General features: G+C 45.7%; 1 protein-coding gene across 2 annotated transcripts in view; it reads right to left on the reverse strand.

Annotated features, from left to right (window-relative positions):
• The window catches only part of TCF20 (transcription factor 20), a 96,021-nt gene that overhangs the window by 38,855 nt on the left and 38,771 nt on the right, over positions 1-18,395 (reverse strand). For both annotated transcript variants that reach the window (XM_024127273.3, XM_024127274.2), the window contains one exon: positions 9,411-15,113. In XM_024127273.3, the coding sequence (XP_023983041.1) occupies positions 9,411-15,077 (5,667 nt within the window). In that variant the 5' untranslated portion in view covers positions 15,078-15,113. Of the gene's footprint in view, positions 1-9,410; positions 15,114-18,395 lie in introns of those variants that run through there.

An 18,395-nucleotide genomic window follows, 5' to 3' on the forward strand; every position in this document is an offset into this window, starting at 1 on the left:
AAATGACATCCAAAGGCCCACCTTCCTCCACCAGATATTACGTTGCTCATTACATGTCTTTCTTAAGTCACAGGTTCACCCTGTGCTGATGAGCCCTCTGTGTCATTCTCTACAGCGCGCCCCAGGGCTGACCTAGTCCCTGGGGAACCAACCTGGTGAGGAAGACAGTCACAGTGGTGCTAAGTAGCGCAACAGGTATAATGGGAGTGCTGGGGACCTGCTGCTTGGGGAACCAGGTGACAGGTAAGCTGGTTTTTTAAAATCCATGTGCGCTTCATGAACAACAGTGGATTAAAATGCCCAGGCCTGTTGGGAGGTGCAAGGTCTTGTGTCAGCAAACAAATATATTTGGAGGGGCTGCCTTTTCAAAGCATTAATATATTTTGATACTTTCCAGAGAGAACTCTACCTAGAAACAAGCAAAGAGAACCATCTGGCAATTATCCTATTGCTTATCTTAACCAGTTTTAAGTAGTTTTTGAATGAAAAAAAAAAAGTAACTCTCAAGCAAACAAAGGACCTACATCTGATATCTGTCTGAACCAAGATTTAAATTTCATAGACACTATTTTCAAAGTCTGGAACCACCTGGCATCTCCACGGAGCCAGTCACAATGAGTATGCCTGAGAGTTGTTAAATGAACATACGTTTTACTAGAAACACTTCTACTAGCTGCTTAGTGAAACAGGTGAGAAATAAAATGCCTTCAAAGGTGATGTCACAGGAGAAAAGGGAACCTTCCTACAGTGTTGGTGGGAATGTAAACTGGTACAGCCACTATGGAGAAAAGTATGGAGGTTCCTTAAAAAACTAAAAATAGAACTACCATATGATCCTGCAATCCCACCCCGGGCATATATTTGGAGAAAACCATTATTCGAAAAGGTACATGCACACCAATGTTCACTGCAGCACTATTTACAATAGCCAGGACATGGAAGCAACCCAAATGTCCATCAACAGATGGATAAAGAAGATGTGGTACATATATACAATGGAATATTACTCAGCCATAAAAAGAAGGACGAAATAATGCCATTCGCGGCAACATGGATGCACCTAGAGATTGTCATGCTGAATGAAGTAAGTCAGACAAAGGCAAATATTAAATGATACGCTTATATGTGGAGTCTAAAAAAAACGGTAAGAGTGAACTTATCTACAGAACAGAAAGAGACTTACACATGTAGAAAACAAACTTACAGTTACCAGGGGGTAAGGGGTGGGGGATAAACTGGAGATTGGGATTGACATATACACACTACTATATATAAAATAGATAACTAATAAGGACATACTGTATAGCACAGGGAACTCTACTCAATACTCTGTAATGGCCTATATGGGAAAAGAATCTAAAAAAGAGTATATATATATGTATAACTGATTCACTTTGCTGTACACCTGAAACTAACACAACACTGTAAATCAACCATACCCAATAAAATTAAAAAACAAAAGTTGCTGTCACTGCAGCTGGGTCTCACTCCCATCAGAAGGGACCTGCACCACCCACTTCAGACTTGAAGTTTGTTATTTTGTTGGCCTTGGTCTCATGCGTCTGCTTATGTAGCAGCTCTTTAGTTCTGTTCTCACAAGGCACATTACTTGACAGCAGTATGCTGCCAATATATTCAAATCAAGCGTCAGTCATAAGCACACATAGCCAAAATCACTCCACTGTACCTGGATTACTGGGACAGGGTCATATAGGGCTGAATTTTCTCTTTGGTTTGACTTCTACCCAATAAGCTTAATGACAGGAACACATTTTTACTAAAATGACATGTGAGGACACCTTCTAGGACTAACATCAGCCCACAGTACTTATTTCATCTAAAAACCACAACTCAAAAGCCTCCAGGAATAGTTTGGAACCCACCAATTGCTGGTGGTTTCTCACTGCCCATAAACCAAAGGCTCAATCCCACGACTACAACAGAGCCCTCTGTGGTCCAATATACTACACATATTAACTATTTTTGGTGGGAGGTGGAGTGTGGTTGTCCCGAATCATTCCATGAATTCTTAATTAGTATTATTATTATTTTTTTTTTTTCCCCCGGTACGCGGGCCTCTCACTGCTGTGGCCCCTCCCGTTGCGGAGCATAGGCTCCGGATGCGCAGACCCAGCGGCCATGGCTCACGGGCCCAGCCGCTCCGCGGCATGTGGGATCTTCCCGGACCGGGGCACGAACCCGCGTCCCCTGCATCGGCAGGCGGACTCTCAACCACTGCGCCACCAGGGAAGCCCTCTTAATTATTTTGGATCTCCTTTATAGTGCTGACCTGTCAAAAATGTTTATTTAAAAAACTTTATTACTAGGTAGACTCTTTACTGTGGTCTTAGATAATCAGTATCAAAAATTTACCAACTCACAAGAATATTAATGTCTTTACTTAATGTGAAGACAGATTTTATTCTCCTCCTTTTGCCTCCTCTCCTTGAGGACTCTAATTCCTGAGAGTGTTCATGTGGGCTAATGCTATTTCATGAGACAGTAATTAATATTACACCTTAAACACCACGCTCCCCACTCCCCACAAACTCGAGTTTCCCACCAGAGTAATAAAAATGAGGAGAAACTGTTTGTTTCTTATGCAGGGCAACTTTGCTATCCAGGAGGATAAGTTCTGGACACTCCTGGGACGAATCACTAACTGTGCTAGGATGGAATGATATAAACCACAGCTTACTGAGCGAGCTTATAACAGGAACACATCTTCGCCAAAACAACACCTGAGGATGCCATTCTAGGGCAGACACCAGCCCACAGTACATGCCAAGCACTTCTCTATGTACTTTCCAAAGAGGAACTCATTTAATGCTCAGGACAACCTTCTTTACAGCAGGTGCCATCAGCTTCCATATTTTACAGATGAGGAAGGTGAAGTACAGAGGTTAGTGACTTGAGCAAGTGACCAGCTAGGAAATTCACAGGAAGCAATGTGATTCCAGGTCTTTGACCTAGCCCCCTCCCCCACCAACACACACACAGCTGCTGAGCAGAACGGCAGGGGCAGAAAGGTGAGGACGATCTTTGAGGGCAACCATTAAGCTGACTGGACTTTCCCTTATTAGACTTCTTTCCAATACATGGGAAGATGGGAAGAAACTGGTCTGCGGCTGTGGCCTTCAGGTGCCTGCAAAAATGGCCTTGGCTTGGGATGAGGGGGCGGAAGCTCCATTTTTCTAACAAAGCTGGGTAAAGGAAGCTGTGCCTCCCTCGTGCAGGAGCTGTGTGGGGCAAGGCACTGCTTTCTGCAGGAAGCACCTGACAAAGTCCAGGAACCCTCACACAGGGCTTCTCTTCACGCACCAGCCCTGGGGCCCAGGGCTGAGGCTCACTCACCTGTGAAGTGACAAAGGTCCCTCACAGCATTCTAACTTCAGACTTCTATTGGTTTTCTAAAAAGGACTCAGATATTTGTTGAACTGAAATGAATACTTACTTTTACATACTATCTGATCATGTGAGCTCTTTTAACACATCAGCAATAACTAGCTTAACATCTCAGGAATGAAGTATCTGGCCTAATATACAGTGACTTGTCAATATTCTTATTTATGGTCCTTCAGCATTTTCAAAAAAGAGTCTGCCCCTTATACATTTTATTTAAAAATCAGGTGTAATGCTTCTCTCATCCCTAAAAGAAATAAAGAAATAGATTCTAGGAACACTAAGTCTTTCAATTTGTAAGGCAATATAAACAATAAAATTCGAAACTTCAAATTTCACAGGAGATTCCCTAGAATTCAGAAAAAACAAATTCTGAAAGAAAATTAACCCTTTCTCTGTAGGTTCAGTCTCAAGGCCATCATGTAGTGTTATAAAAAGAGATATCACACAGGTAAATGTTAAGAAAAATAGGAAATAAGATAATTACACAACTTTCTGCTGTATGATTAAAGTCATGGGAATAGAGAGATGAATAGGCCTCGGTGCCTTAATGTGTAATGCGGACAGGCTGTGACAGAAATGAGAGCTGTGATGACAAAGACCAGTGACGGGGGCTGGGGAGGGAGGGAGTGTGAGGAAGACCGGGAGAGAGAGTGTGGGAATGTGAGAGAGGGAGGGGCAGAGTAGAGGAGCGTGAAGGGGTGATGAGCTGGGGGTACGGGGATGAGGGAGAGGAAAGAGTCAACGGGGGTGGGGGGGTGGGGAAGAGGGATACTGGAACCAAGAGCAGAGACCAGGACTCTAGGAAGGCTTCCGCGGCACCTGGGCTGGTGGCAGCATCTGTGCCAGGCTGCTAACTTAAGGAGCACATAGGTGGGAATTCAGTGAGAATATGGGACAATGCCTTTATTTTACAAATAACTGGAGAAACTAACTAACCTGTTTTTGACATTTCAACACGTAGGCAAACCTTCACAACATAATCAACGTATTAGTACTTTTACACTTGTCAAATTATGTTTTTTGTCACAATTTAAAGTAAATTAAGGAGAATGTTACCCTGTTAGATGTGTGAAGGCAAATTATTATTGCCCATTATTTAAACCTGTAATAAAAATAAACTTTAAATACTTTAAATAACCTTTAAATATAATCTTCAATATACTTTTCAAGATTGAAAACAATCTATTTGGAAGGGGTGCCACCAGGCTAGGTAGTGGAGGAGGGGAAGGGAACAAGCACAGGCCGGCAAAGCTGAGATGTGCAGTCTCAAGGGACACACCAGAGATCCATGGCCACCAGATCCCTGAAAGCCTTCCCATTCCTAAACGTACTGAACAGGTTTTTATGTAAAAAATTATTTGTATGTCTGTTTAGAGGCAATTACTTCTGCAATAGCATCCATGTCAGAGGATTCACATATATAATTACATCAAGGTAAATAATCAGAGGTCATAGTTAGACAAAACCAAAGAGGACACTCAGAAAAGTAAAGACAGTGAAGGCCGTTTGTACAGGAATGTTCTAGTTTTCAGCTATTTTTAGATTAGTGTGAAGCTTACAGGGAGAGGAGCTATTGTTTGTCAAAGACTTTGTATTATTTTGTTATAATATCGTGCTTGTCAAAACACCTGATAAATACATAGGCCAAAATGGATCTTTAATCAAATATATGTGGCCTTATCTCCACCCGACATGATTGAGAGCACACTTATTAAGCAGACCAAAATCGAAGGCATCTGCTAAAACCCAAGATAAAACTAGACTCAAAGTGACCTTGACAAATTGAAACAGCATCCATCAAATTAAATAAAAGAAGGCAAGTTAGTGTAATTTGTTCTCGAGTACATTAAGAAAAGGAGAATAAAAGCTAGGCAAATAAAACTGAAAAGGATCTTGTAGTCATAGCGGAACATCAGCTCCAAGAGCCAAGAAGCATAACTTTTTAAACCATTTTAAAAATCAACACATCACTGGGCTATACTACCTGAGCATGTGTCACTAAAGCCAAGCCATCCTTTATTCTGAGGGTAATGGAATGGTATCTTCCCTCTTCCTATCTCATTGAGTGGCTTGTGAGAATAAAACCGATGTGCAGTGTACTGAAAAATTCAATATACAAAGCTAGCATTCTATTCTAAAAGAGGGATGTAAAAAAAAAATAGAATGGGATCAAGGGAAGAGAAAGGTAATATTCTTAAAGGGCACTGGTATAGTGAATGAGTACAATATAAGAAAATAAGCTTAAAGCTGCAGTATGAGATTTAAGATTGGTCATGAAACTAATATAATGTTATATGTCAATTACATCTCAATTTTTTTAAAAAAGGTTCGTCAACTGTTCTGAAACCTGTTATTAAAGGAAAGTGGAATCTGCAGCCCTGATGGTGCCATCACAGAACCCCAAGATCTAAGTTTAGAGCCTCTACTATACAGAAGAAGTGTAGGGACAAACATACCTGTTTTTATGCCTTTTACCTTTAAATGAAACTTTCCAACTTAAACAGTTGAGGCTGCAATTAATATTTTAAAAATCAAAAACTACTTTCAATGTTCTCTACCTAATGTGCTTCATGTTATTTTAACCATTTAGTCAATGAAAGCTATGAGGGATGGGTTAAAGGGACTGATTTATCATATTCAGTGTATTTGTTCCAATTATAACATTCCAGATTTTATTTTGGGATCAAAGCTGACAAGTAGAAGACTAAATTGTCACTTTCTCAAGACATGATTCCTGACTAGGAGTTTTAAAAGGCAGGCCTGCTGTTTGGCCCTTTTGAGGATGGAGGGGGCTGTGATTTTGGGTGGTCGCATCATTATAGGGTGCTTTCTACTTTTTATATACTAGACTTGAATTGAGACATGGGATCTAGTGGTTTGCTGAGAAGGATTTAGCCTGCTGATTACTGGTTACCAGTTATTACTAGAGAATGTTCAAAAGTTTACACATAAAAATTACTCTGAGAGATGTTAATAATGTTCTATGTTGAAATAAAGAAAACACGAGCAGCTAGGGACACACACCAAAAAGTAACAAATAAAACAAACCAACCCACCAAATACTGTAACCTTCAGAGTAAAGTTGGCAAGCAGGCCATCAACTGGGGCAAGATGATGATTAATGGATTACTGAGCTCTCAGAACTGACTAAAGAATTTTGTGTTTACTTTAGAGTCTTAAATGTTATGTCCCTTTAGGACTTCTGCATTTTAAAATGCCACTGTGGGGGACTTCCCTGGTGGCCTAGTGGTTAGGATTCTGGGCTTTCAATGCCGTGGCCTGGGTTCAATCCCTGGTCGGGGAACTGAGATTCCGCAAGCTAAGCAATGTGGCAAAAAAAAACCCAAAAAAAGCCACTGTGTCTAAGAAGCAAATCTATTTCAAACTTGGGGCTTTAGGAGTGACAATGATGGTGGAGAGGGGGAAGGAGGGAGAAAAAAGATCCTGTGGGGAAGTCGGGGGGGTGGGGTGGGGACAATGTCTTGGAGGGAAAAGCAAACTCCTTGTGTGGCTGAATTAGAATGTTCTAATTTAAAATATATGTGAATTTCACATTAATTACATTTTGGACTATAGTTTACAAGCATTTCCTTTTCATCAGACACTGTTATAAATTCTGGGGATAATGCAATGATAAAATACAGTGCTTTGTGGGGAAGATGTAGTGGGGAGGAGAGGACAGTATGAAGTGTCCAAAAATACTATGATCCTGGCTGATAAAACCCTTATTAAATGGGGCTTCCCTGGTGGCGCAGTGGTTGCGCGTCCGCCTGCCGATGCAGGGGAACCGAGTTCGCGCCCCGGTCTGGGAGGATCCCTCGTGCCGCGGAGCGGCTGGGCCCGTGAGCCATGGCCGCTGAGCCTGCGCGTCCGGAGCCTGTGCCCCGCAACGGGAGAGGCCACAACAGAGGGAGGCCCACATACCACAAAAAAAACAAAACAAAACAAAACAAAAAAAACCCTTATTAATTATGACTGAAAGTCATCTGTACATCTGTCAAGCATGGAAAGTTTTCAATACAAATCAATACAAAAAACTCTCATCTGATTAAACATCACAGACTGAACATACATTTACACATCTGTTTCCTTTCCACAAAAATAAAGGGATAAACTTATAAATTCATGAGGACATGAAGAATGGGAGGGGAAACAAACAACACACAGGAGATATCCAAATTCTGGAAACCGGAAATAAAACAGAGGAAGTGCTTCAGCAGACTGAAGGGAAGAAGAGGGGAGAGTGCAAGGGAGGAGCCACTAGAAAGCCAGCCACCTTGTGGCACAGAGCCTGGGAAGCACAGGTGTCTCAGCAAGTGGGGGGTACAAGGTGGGGCTGGAAACCAGAACATTAGCTCAAAGCCTGTATGAGGAGTTAGGTCCCTTACTCAACCCAGTTTAACCAGGTAACTGTCCCCACAGAGGGATATTCAGAGAAGAGAAAGTTGTTGAAAATATCAGAAATGAAAATAAATAAATAAAAGGTTGACGAGATGATAAAGTTGTAGAAAGCATGGAGAAATCAGAACAAAAAGAGAGAAAGATCACAGAATAGGAAAGAAAAGACAAAGCCAGAAGCTCAATCCAGGAGGTACAATTCCTAATTAATGGGAATTCCAGAAGGAGAGAACAGAGAAAACAGAGGGAGGAAATTATCAAAGAAGCAACACATAAACTTCCTGATCTGACAGCCATGAGTTACAGATGGCAAGAAAAGGCCAATGTCAAGGCCTATCATTTGAGATTTCAGAACTCTAGGGAAATGAGAAGATCCTTAAACTTCCAGAGGAGAAAGACTCAACACATTAGGGCCTGAAAATCAGAGTGGTTCCAGTCCTGTCGACTGCAACACTAGGAGGTAGAGGACAGGTCAGGAAGCATGACTGCAAGACAGTGAGAGGCAACTAGATTCTATACCCAACCAACCCTCCATCAAACGTGAGGATGGGATAAAGACGTCCAGATACATAAGATCTCAATGTATTTACCTCCCAAGCATCCTTTTTCTCAGGAAAATACTAAAGGATGATGCACTCCATTAAATGAGGGCCCAGACTAAGTAAGGTAAAGACATGGGTAAGGTAACAGCATTCCACAGAGGGAAGAAGTAAATGATGATGATTGGGATGATGAACGCCCCAGGAAAAGTTATGTAAGAGACCTGATACATATGCACTAACATGTATAAAGTAGATAACTAATGAGAACCTGCTGTGTAGCATAGGGAACTCCACTTTGCTGTACAGTAGAAACTAACACAACACTGTAAAACAACCATACCCCAATTAAAAAAAAAAAAAAAGACCTGAAAAATAAATACCCCCTTGGAAGGAGCCGTTTGGATTGGAAAGATGTGGTCCAAGAAAATAAAAAGCAAATAAAAACATGAATTAATAATTCTAGAGAAGTGAAAAGTTTTAAAAGAAAGAAGTTATATCCATAGTATATATTTCAAAAGTATTACAGAGTCAGATGTTGAAAAATGGGAAAAAAGATCCATAGATAACACAAGTAGCAGTAAAAACTTATCATTTAGAAACACAGGAAACTGGCAGAGGAATCAGGTTTGAGAAGGGGTGAAGCAAGGACGTTTGTTTTAATGAGCTGAAGACAGTAGCATGACCCTGTAACCTGTGAACACATATTGCTGATAAAAGTAAAAAGTGAAACAAATGTCCAAATTACTTAATTTTCTGTCTGTTATTTGGGTCTAGGAGCTTTATTATTGTTTTTTAATTGAAGTATAGTTGATGTACCATATTATGTAAGTTATAGGTGTACAACATAGTGATTCACAATTTTTAAATGTTATACTCCATTTATGGTTATTATAAAGCAGTGGCTATATTCCCTGTGTTGTACATGAGCTTAGGGGCTTTAATTTGGAGGAATCACCATGTGATACGAAAGAATAAAAAATACAGCTGAAACAAGTGAAGGTGGAAGAAAAGGAATCAAAAAGAAGTAACAAAAAGAGCAACTGGTAAGGGATTTCTCGTACTCACCATCTCTCTGGCTATTTCCAGCGCTTCCTGCAGGCCATAGAGCCTGCCACAGACCAGGTAGATTCCATTGGCCCAGAGAATACAACCCTCATGGACCCAAAATTCATTGCTGTCAAGAGGTAGTTCAGGGATTTGTAACTCCAACTCGGGGCCACCTTCTGAAGTGGTGGGCGCGGAGGGCTTTGAGTCCAAAACAGTCTTTTCGCTGCTGCCCTCGGTGGTTGCTTTTTTACAAGGGAGCCCCCTGGACAGGGACCGGGGGCCTCCACCACAGTCTTCCGAGCGGTGTCGCCGCTTAAACCTGGGGTGGGCGGCCAGGCTCCTCTGCTCCTTCTGCTGCTGCTGCTGCTCTTCCTCCTCCTCAGTGTCCGTCTTGGAGCCATTTGAAGCGCTTTTGTGCCGTACCTTAACTTTGCTCTGCATCTCCGTGGCCCTCTTAGGAGGCGGATTCTTGGGGAGAGTGGCTGCATAATCTTGGGGATAAAAGGGTCCAAAGAGGTCGCCCATGTTCCGGTAACTGGCCCACTTGCCACACAGACAGCAAACCAGGTGCCCCATAACAGAAGACTCTGTCACGACAGGTCCCTGCAGCATAAAGGATGAAGCTGGGAGCACCTTGCTTTCAGTGCTGCTGGGGGGAGGGGTCAGGGACCTCTGACCCTTCCGACCCCTCACCAATTTGGTCTGTTCTTCTTCCTCAGCATTGATGATTGTACAAACGGCTCCAAGTTCACACTTATTTACTACGTGGATATAAGGGAAAAAAGACTTGTTCTTGGCATCAGTTTTATCCAGTGGCTGAGTGGCATACTTCAGCTTGATCTCAGGTTCTTGGGGCTCTACGATGGGAACTGCTTGTTTGGTTTTCCGCTTCCTTGGCTGCGCCCCAGGCTTCCTTCTCTCCCTCCTTTGCCTCTGCTTTTTTGGCTTTGGCTCTCCATCTGCAGAACCTTCTGGTATCTGAGGGGGCTGAGGGGGTGGAGGTGGTGGCTGCTGTTGTTTCTTTTGCTTATTCACACTACCAATGGGTCTCCCCTTCTTCTTTCCTGATGGGAAGTAACCCTTTGGGGGGAAACCCTCCTGTTTGGGGGAAATCGTCACTGCATCGTTCTCTTTCTCTTCAGCCTTGGGGTTTGCCTCAGGAGCCAATGAGCCCGCTGGAGGTACATTCTTTGAGTCGGGAAAGATTAAAGGTGCTGTCCCGCCCAGGGAACCATCTGGTCTCCCCTGGTTACTCCCAGGCCTCTGTGAGGCTGCAGATGTCGCGGCACCAGGGGGCTCCTTCCCAGCAGCAGCCGTGTCTGGGTGTGCCTCCGTCTTCACTTTGTCGGCCCCACTGCCGCGCCACTCCTCCGAAGACCGTGCAAGAGGCTTTTCTATGCTCAACTCCTGGTTTGTTGGACAGACCAGGTCAGACACCACCTCACCTTTTCTCTTCTCCATCTCCGCATCCTGAACAGCACCACTCCCGCCTTCGGGAGGGCCGCTCTTCAGAGACAGGATGTCATCGAGAGTAACCGTGTCTCCCCCAGCCTCCGCACTGTTCGAGGATGCACTCCTCCTTATGTTTGGGGATGTGATCTTCTGAACGATAGCTTCCAATTTCAACCCCCGTCCTTTCCGTGGGGGCAGTATTTTGGTCTTAGCAGGACTTGTGAGGGTAACAGCAGGGCAGTTTCTACCATCTGGACTTGGAAGGTCCTTGGAGGATTCTCTCTTAGGGATGGACTTGATCTCCTGGCTGTGAGAAAGATGGGCATAGGAATTGAAGGCTTTATCAGCACCTTCTTTTGATGGGTGAAGGAGGCGCCCTTTATCTTCAGCGTTACTGTTCTTCACATCTTGTGACTGTCTCTTACTGGGAATGGGAGAGATAAAAGAACGCACACGCCTCCTCATGATTAAGGGGTTTTGAGAAGAATGATCCTCTTGACCTGGAAGCCTTAGCATAACATTACTAGGTTTGGATGACTGTGTAGACTCAGCTAGCCCATGTCCGTCGGTCTCATGGGGTGGTCCATACCTTTTTTGACTGGACATTCCTGGAGGACCGCTGCTTTTGGCTGGAGCAGTTTGCCGAGAAAGATCCCAACAAGATTCTTGTTGTAACTTCTGGGAGCCGTGCTTCAATTCGATGCCTTTGTTAGAAAGACCATCACTAGACATGAGGCAGCGCCCACCGTCCTGACTGCTGGGGTCATGGTAAGTCCCCATCGGTGGGCCATACATCATGCCATCTTTGTCATTCTTCAGGGGGCTCCGTACTCGGTCAAGAAACTGCTGCTGCCTTGGACTCTTGCGGGGTCCCTCCTGCCTGTGCTGAGCCGCAGCGATCACTCCCTGAGCAGAACTGCTGCTCCAGTCCTTATATTCCTCTTGTTGCTGTTGGTACATCTGCCTCTTGTAATGGAGCTGAGAATTCAAACCTGCATTGGGGTCCCCATAAGCATGAGCGCGAGTGTTTGTGTGGTAAGCAGAGGCCAGGCTTTCTGAGTTGGGAGAGAAGGGAGTGTGCAAAGAACTCCTGTTGGCCCTCTCTGAAAAGGTCATATGTGGGTTTATGTGATGAGGGTCTCCCCCTGGGCCTCTGCTCCTCCCAGGAGACATCTTCAATTTTTCTGAAAAGTCATGATACTGAGAAGGGGAACGACCCCTCATGCCCTCCCGACCACCAACTCGGCCAGGGACTCGCCGCATTGGCGTGGGTCTGCCGTCCTGTGGGCCATAGTCTGAGATGGAATCATGGGTAGCTGCTCCAGGGCTGGCGTTGCCTCGGTACGACTCATGCTTGATGCTAGTAGGGTGGCAGTGGTCTCCAGATTTCTTGTTGTTGAAACTAGCTTGGGACTTGGATTGTTCAAAGTCTTCCTCTTTTATCTGCCCACTCTGCGATTTCAGCTTTGTTTCCATGGACACCAACCCACCTGGAAGAATGACCGACTGACTTAAACTTGGATTGAGACGTTCATTCCTCCCAAGTCTGGTGTCGGCACCCATGTGTCCCAGTGAGTGAGCCCCCGGGTCTCTGACAATCTGTCTTAGTGGAGAAATATCACAGATCACTGATCTTCTTTCGGAGAGGGAACCCCCAGGCTCATGGGCTGATGACTGAGGCTCTATTTCAAACTTTCTGGGAATTGGATAGTCAGCCAAATTGATCTGTTTCATTTCAGGAGCCGAGCCACTTGATTTCCTTTCCCAGGGGCCCCAGTGGGGATTTTCTAATAGGGAACCAATGCTTTTGTTCAAAAGGCCCCTGCTAGCTAATTCATTGGTTTGACTAACTAACACATTAGGCCTTGTGGCTCCTTCTAGGCCACCAGCCACGCCCTGGTGCTCCTGAGTACTCCTAGAATATCTCCTGTCAGGGTGGTGGTGGTAACCCTGAAGCACTTCCTGCAGGAGGCTAGGGAACTTCTCATTCCTACCCTTTCGCTCCCCATGGCCAGTGAAGTCCCCCTTATCTTGTCCTGTAGGAAACTGAGGAAAGCCACTGACATTTCTTGGCACGGCTGGCCCAAAGCTATCTTTGTAACTATAGCGCAAGCTTCCAGGAGATTTGCTAGGCTCAGTTCTGCCTATAAAACCAGAGCCCCCTGTGGAGTGCCCGCTCTGGCCGTTTCCTTCTCCATTGTGGTTGGAGTTATTATCTCCATTTTTGTTTCCTTTATTTCCTCCTCCTGGAGGCTCTGGCTGTGGAAGTGACGCATGACTGGTTTCCTTTGCCCCGCCAGCGCTGGGTGGCCTTTGAGTGGCTGCAGGATCATCCTCTTGTGAGCCTTTTTCTTGCCCACCAGGTTTTTCTACCCGACTTGTCATAGCTTCCCGGGAGACAATCACCCCAACTGTCTTCTCACTGACTTTTGGGTTGCCCTCGGATGACAACGGCATGTCCTTAGCACCTGGCGAGGCGGTCTCTTCTCTGGCTACAGGACTGGCACTGAGTCTGGGGGCTTCATTCTGAGTGACTTGTGCTGGTGAGGAGCCTGCTTTCTCTGAGGCTCCACCCTTGTAGGTGGTGTCAGAACTGGTGCTCTGGCCACTTAGCTGCCTCACCCTCTCACCTTGATCCTCGGAACTGCTGGAGCAGCCTCCATCCAGCGACTCTGCCATAGGGGACTTCAGCTGTTCTTCAGCCTGTGAGGAGCCTTCGGAGTTTGTGCAGCTGTCTGCTTTCTTAGAAGATGAAGAAGGCCTCTTGGAGGTCTTCTTCTGAGGTGTCAGGGCATCGGAAAGTAGCATGTGTTGAACAGTATTAGGAAGATTGGCCACTTGCGTACTCAGGGCACTCAAACTACTCAACCCAGGATCTGTCAGCCGCTTTTCTGGCACCCCTTCTAGTCCAAACCCTTTGAAGCCCGCAGCATGAGAATTAGGACTGGGCATCATTGATGGGGTTGGGCTGAGTTGAGGCATTAACTGTAGAATTCTGTTTCTGGAACCCATCGGCACATTGCCTTGCCCACACTGGAGATTCTCCCCACTCTGCATAAGAGGAGATGGGGTAGAGCTACAGCTTGGAGACTGAACCACAGAGGCAGCTGGGGAAGGGTTAGAAATGGGGCTGAAGTTCTGGTGAAACTGCATGGGGGACCTCACAGGAACCTCGGGCTGGCTGTACTGCCCCACCTGGCTCTGCAGCGGCAGCTTGGTGGCAGTGTTGGTATACTGCATCACATGCTGAGGAGGAGGCGGCTGCTGCCCCTGCCCCTGCTGCCCCTGCTGCCCCTGCTGCCCCTGCTGGGTCCCTTGTGGAATCTTCGTCTGTTCAAAATTCTTCATAGATTGAGGCTGATAGCTGTAATTCGATTGTGTTCCATAAGCCTGTGCATTGGAACCCACATTATGTCCTTCGTACTGGGATCCAGCATTCACAGCGTAACTGCCGTCATAGCTCTGTCCAGACTGGCTGAAACGCTGTGGTGAAGGGAAGGAGGAGGAGGTCGCGGCAGAAGACTGGTAGTGTTGGCCAAACTGACCCACTCTTAACTGGTAACCAGTGGCAGAGGCTGGCAGAGTTGAGGGCCGCTGCATCGGCTGCATGTGGGATGAGCCGGACGCTGGCTGGCCAGTGGCCTGCGGCAGAGGCTGATGGGACTGGTAAAGCTGCTGTCTCAACTGCTGCACTTGCTGCTGCTGTTGGCTGGAAGGCTGCTGCTGGTACTGAGCGCTCCCTGGAGAGAAAGGTCCCGTGTAATCCTGCTGATAATGAGACACACCACCAAGGGCAGAGTGCTGTGCTTGAAACTGGCCCACATGACCCTCACTCCCATACTGATTGCCAAAGCTGCTCCCCTGGGGGGGTCCATAGCTCTGCACAGGCCCAGAAGGCCTTCGCTGAGCAGGCTGCGGGGTTCCGGCTGCCACGGGGTCTTTGCTGCCTGCCATGTAGTAAAAGTCTCCAGCCTCTTTCCTGAAACCCTGGTAGCCCTGATGGCCGGAGGTTTCGCTAGCCATTGCCGCTGCTGCAGCAGCAGCCGCTGTTCCTCGTCGTCCACCACCACTGCTGCTGCCACTGCCACCACTACCGCCACCTGCACCCCCAAAATTCTGGAACATCTGGGCCTGGCGAGGGCTGAACTCTTCTATCCGGGATGAGCCGTGTACCTCCTGTGGGTAGCTCTGCTGGTTTCCGTGGTAACTGCTTTGCTCCCGGAAGGACTGCATACTGTTCAGCAGCACCGCAGCAGGCCAACAGCCCTCCTGGAAATGGAAGAACAAAAAAAACGAGTATTAGACATGCATCTCCTCGGTACAAATAAAATCAAGTTTAGAGATGGAGGGGACGTGAAAATTCAGATGCCCAGATGAATTTAACTGGTTTGAATTTCATCTCCTTTATTTCTTATCCTATCCATTTCTGAAGCTGCAAATAAGCAGAGAAACATCCCTAAGAGTGAGGCAGAAGTCTACGGTAGTATGAAAAGAAACTTTCTGGGTAAATACAAATTCAATACAGTAAAAACCTCACTATTAGATAAATGAGCCCCCAAAATTCAACTGGGTTAAATATGGGGCTATATTATTATTGTCAATAAAAAATCCAACAATTTTTTAAAAGTCTTCCAGTTATGGTGGGGGAGGGGTGAGAAAAAAACACTTCCATTTAATTTGTTTCATGTATTATTAGACTGATTATTGAACCGAGAGTCTCACATAATGATGAGGCACTTACTCCCCTCCCCGACTTTGAGAAATGGAACTGGCCTGAGAACAGAAGTCAGCTCCCTATATCCTAATGCATGTGACTGCAGGTTTACTATAATTACCAACAACCTGTGATGATGGGTGACCCCGGGACACTCAGCTCTTAACACTGCATGGATTCCTTATTTCTTCAGTCAGCTATACAATCTTAGGGGTTAACCTCTTCTCGACACATAAGTATGTCCAAGCCCCACCACCCGCCCCCATCCTCAACTCCCAGGTACAAAGGGCTAGGCATCGTAAGCCAAAGTAGCAGTGATTATTCGTCCAGATTCTTTCCGGAGGTTTGCAAGAAGTTTTAGCATCTCTAACCCCCATGTAGTTTTTGACTTGCCAATCTAGTATTCACAAAGTTATTATTGGCCATTCCTATGAAAGAGGGAATTCAGTCACACAGGAGAACAGCAAAAGATATAGAGGAAAATTAGAATTCACCAAGCCTAGGACCTAGACTCTTCCCAAAGTCATCTGATTGGGTCAACACTTTTCATTACCTTTGCTAATGTAATTCTCATGTAATATAATACTCCTCTTAAACAATTAATCAAGAGCTGTTTTTTTTTTAATTGGAGTATAACTGCTTTACAATGCTGTGTTAGTTTCTGCTGTACAATGAAGTGAATCACCTTTATGTGTACATCTATCCCCTCCCTCTAGGTCTTCCCTCCCCCCCACCCCCCCTCCCGCCCCTCTAGGTCATCACAGAGCACCGAGCCCCCTGTGCTGTACTGAGCCCCCTGTGCTGTACCGCAGGTTCCCGCTAGCTCGCTGTTTTACACCTTTTGCCTGGGCCTGTCTCCTCAGAGTCAGAGATGAATAAGACAAGGTCAAACTGCTCCAAATGACTTTAAAATCAATTATTCAAAAAAGAAATTACAAAACACACATGGGCTAGGGTAAGTTAAGACAAAGTTTTCCTACAATGGCTTATGAATCTACTTTCTTAATTCCCTCTCAGGGGAGCTGAGAAAGAAGTTGCCGGCAGGAAAGTCAGTGATTCTTTTAAAAGGTAAGTTGGTAAGCTGGATTCCGTATCTCCAAGCCCTGCAGTGGCTCCCCATTTCATCGCAAGTGAAGCTGGTCTGGGAGGCCCGCCCCCCACCCCCTAACTTCTCTGACGTCCTCCTCTGCCACCCTCTGCCCTAGTTCTGCTGTCTCCTTGCCTCTGGGCCGGGCCACCAGCATTTCTACACAGGAACTTTGCTCTTGCCGGTGATGCTCCTCCTCCAGAGGCACACGGCGTGCCCCTTTACTTCCTTCCAGGAACCAGTTTGGCCTTCCCCTGGCCATCCTATTAAAAAACAGCTAACTCCATACCCTCACCTGGGCCTTCCTGATTCCCCTGCCTTGTTTCCTCCCCAGTATTTATTCCCAACAGGTACATATGCACTACTTCTATACTATCTGTCCCTGGTCCCCAATAGAATGTAAACTTCCAAGGGCAGAAACTTGGTGCCTTGCTGTAATCCTCCTGTCATTAAAACAGTAAGGAGCACACAGCAGGCATTCTATAAACCAGTAAATGCACAAGAAGTAAGCCTCAGAGAACCAGGCTAGAACTTCCATACTCAGAGGTGGTGGTGTGGCAGTGAGATGAGAGAAGAGCAGGAAGAGAAAATAGAATATGACTGATCTGAAAGCAGAGCTAGATGATGCTTAAGATCCTGCCTGTAAAATTATCCAGTTCCAGAGAGAAAAAACCCAACTTAAGTCCACATGAGAGCTGTGAGGAGACTGCAGAAATTAAACATGGACCACAGCTGAAGATGGTCAGTAACTCTAAACTCTGAAAGCTTGACCCACTTCTTCCTGAACTATCTTAAGTCTAAATAGCTAGACAAGAGTCTACTACTTGGATATTAAGTTTGATCATATAATCACATGACCCAAAGTCACCTTTAAACATTCAAGTACAGGGCTTCCCTGGTGGCGCAGTGGTTGAGAATCCGCCTGCTGATGCAGGGGACACCGGTTCGTGCCCCAGTCCGGGAAGATCCCACATGCCGCGGAGCAGCTGGGCCCGTGAGCCATGGCCGCTGAGCCTGCACGTCCGGAGCCTGTGCTCCGCAACGGGAGAGGCCACAACACTGAGAGGCCCGCGTACTGCAACAACAACAACAACAACAACAAAAAAACATTCAAGTACAAATAATCTCAGAATCTTCTCAGCCTCTTCAAAATGCCTTTGCAACAGACAGCTATTTTCTGTGTTCCAGTGAATCTGCTGGGCAACAGATAACTCCTACTGGAGTGCTTACTGTAGTGCTTGATACTGTACCAGCACTTTACAAGCACTGACTCACTGAATCCTCACAAAATCAGTATCCTCATCTTCCAGATGAGGAAACTGAGGCACAGAGTTCACAAGGCTGGCCTGGCAGCCTGCACCTCCAGGCCACGTTCTTAACACTACAGTACCCAGAGGATCTAATATGCAGTCAGTGACAACTGCCACTTGTCCTGTCAGAGGTCAGCCTTGAAAGTGGATGACCCCACCAACAATACTTTGAAGTTATGTGCTTCTCTATTCCCCTCTCACAAGGACCTCCCCACTAAGCCACTCAGGGTAAGTTAGTAACCATCTTAGGAACTAAGACTGTCAGGACCAATTCTGTCCACACAGGTATTTTTCCTGTTTGTGGTGTCCTTCTACCCTAGCTCCTAATGCCAATGGCTTTCTCTACATGATAAAAGGCAACTGATGGGTTAAATAGAACAAAAAGACTAAATCTGGCAGTTTAATGGAAAGCTTCCTTGAGAGATCATCTCTCCATAAAT

Source organism: Physeter macrocephalus, chromosome 6, assembly GCF_002837175.3.
Source record: "Physeter macrocephalus isolate SW-GA chromosome 6, ASM283717v5, whole genome shotgun sequence".
Lineage (NCBI taxonomy): Eukaryota > Metazoa > Chordata > Mammalia > Artiodactyla > Physeteridae > Physeter > Physeter macrocephalus.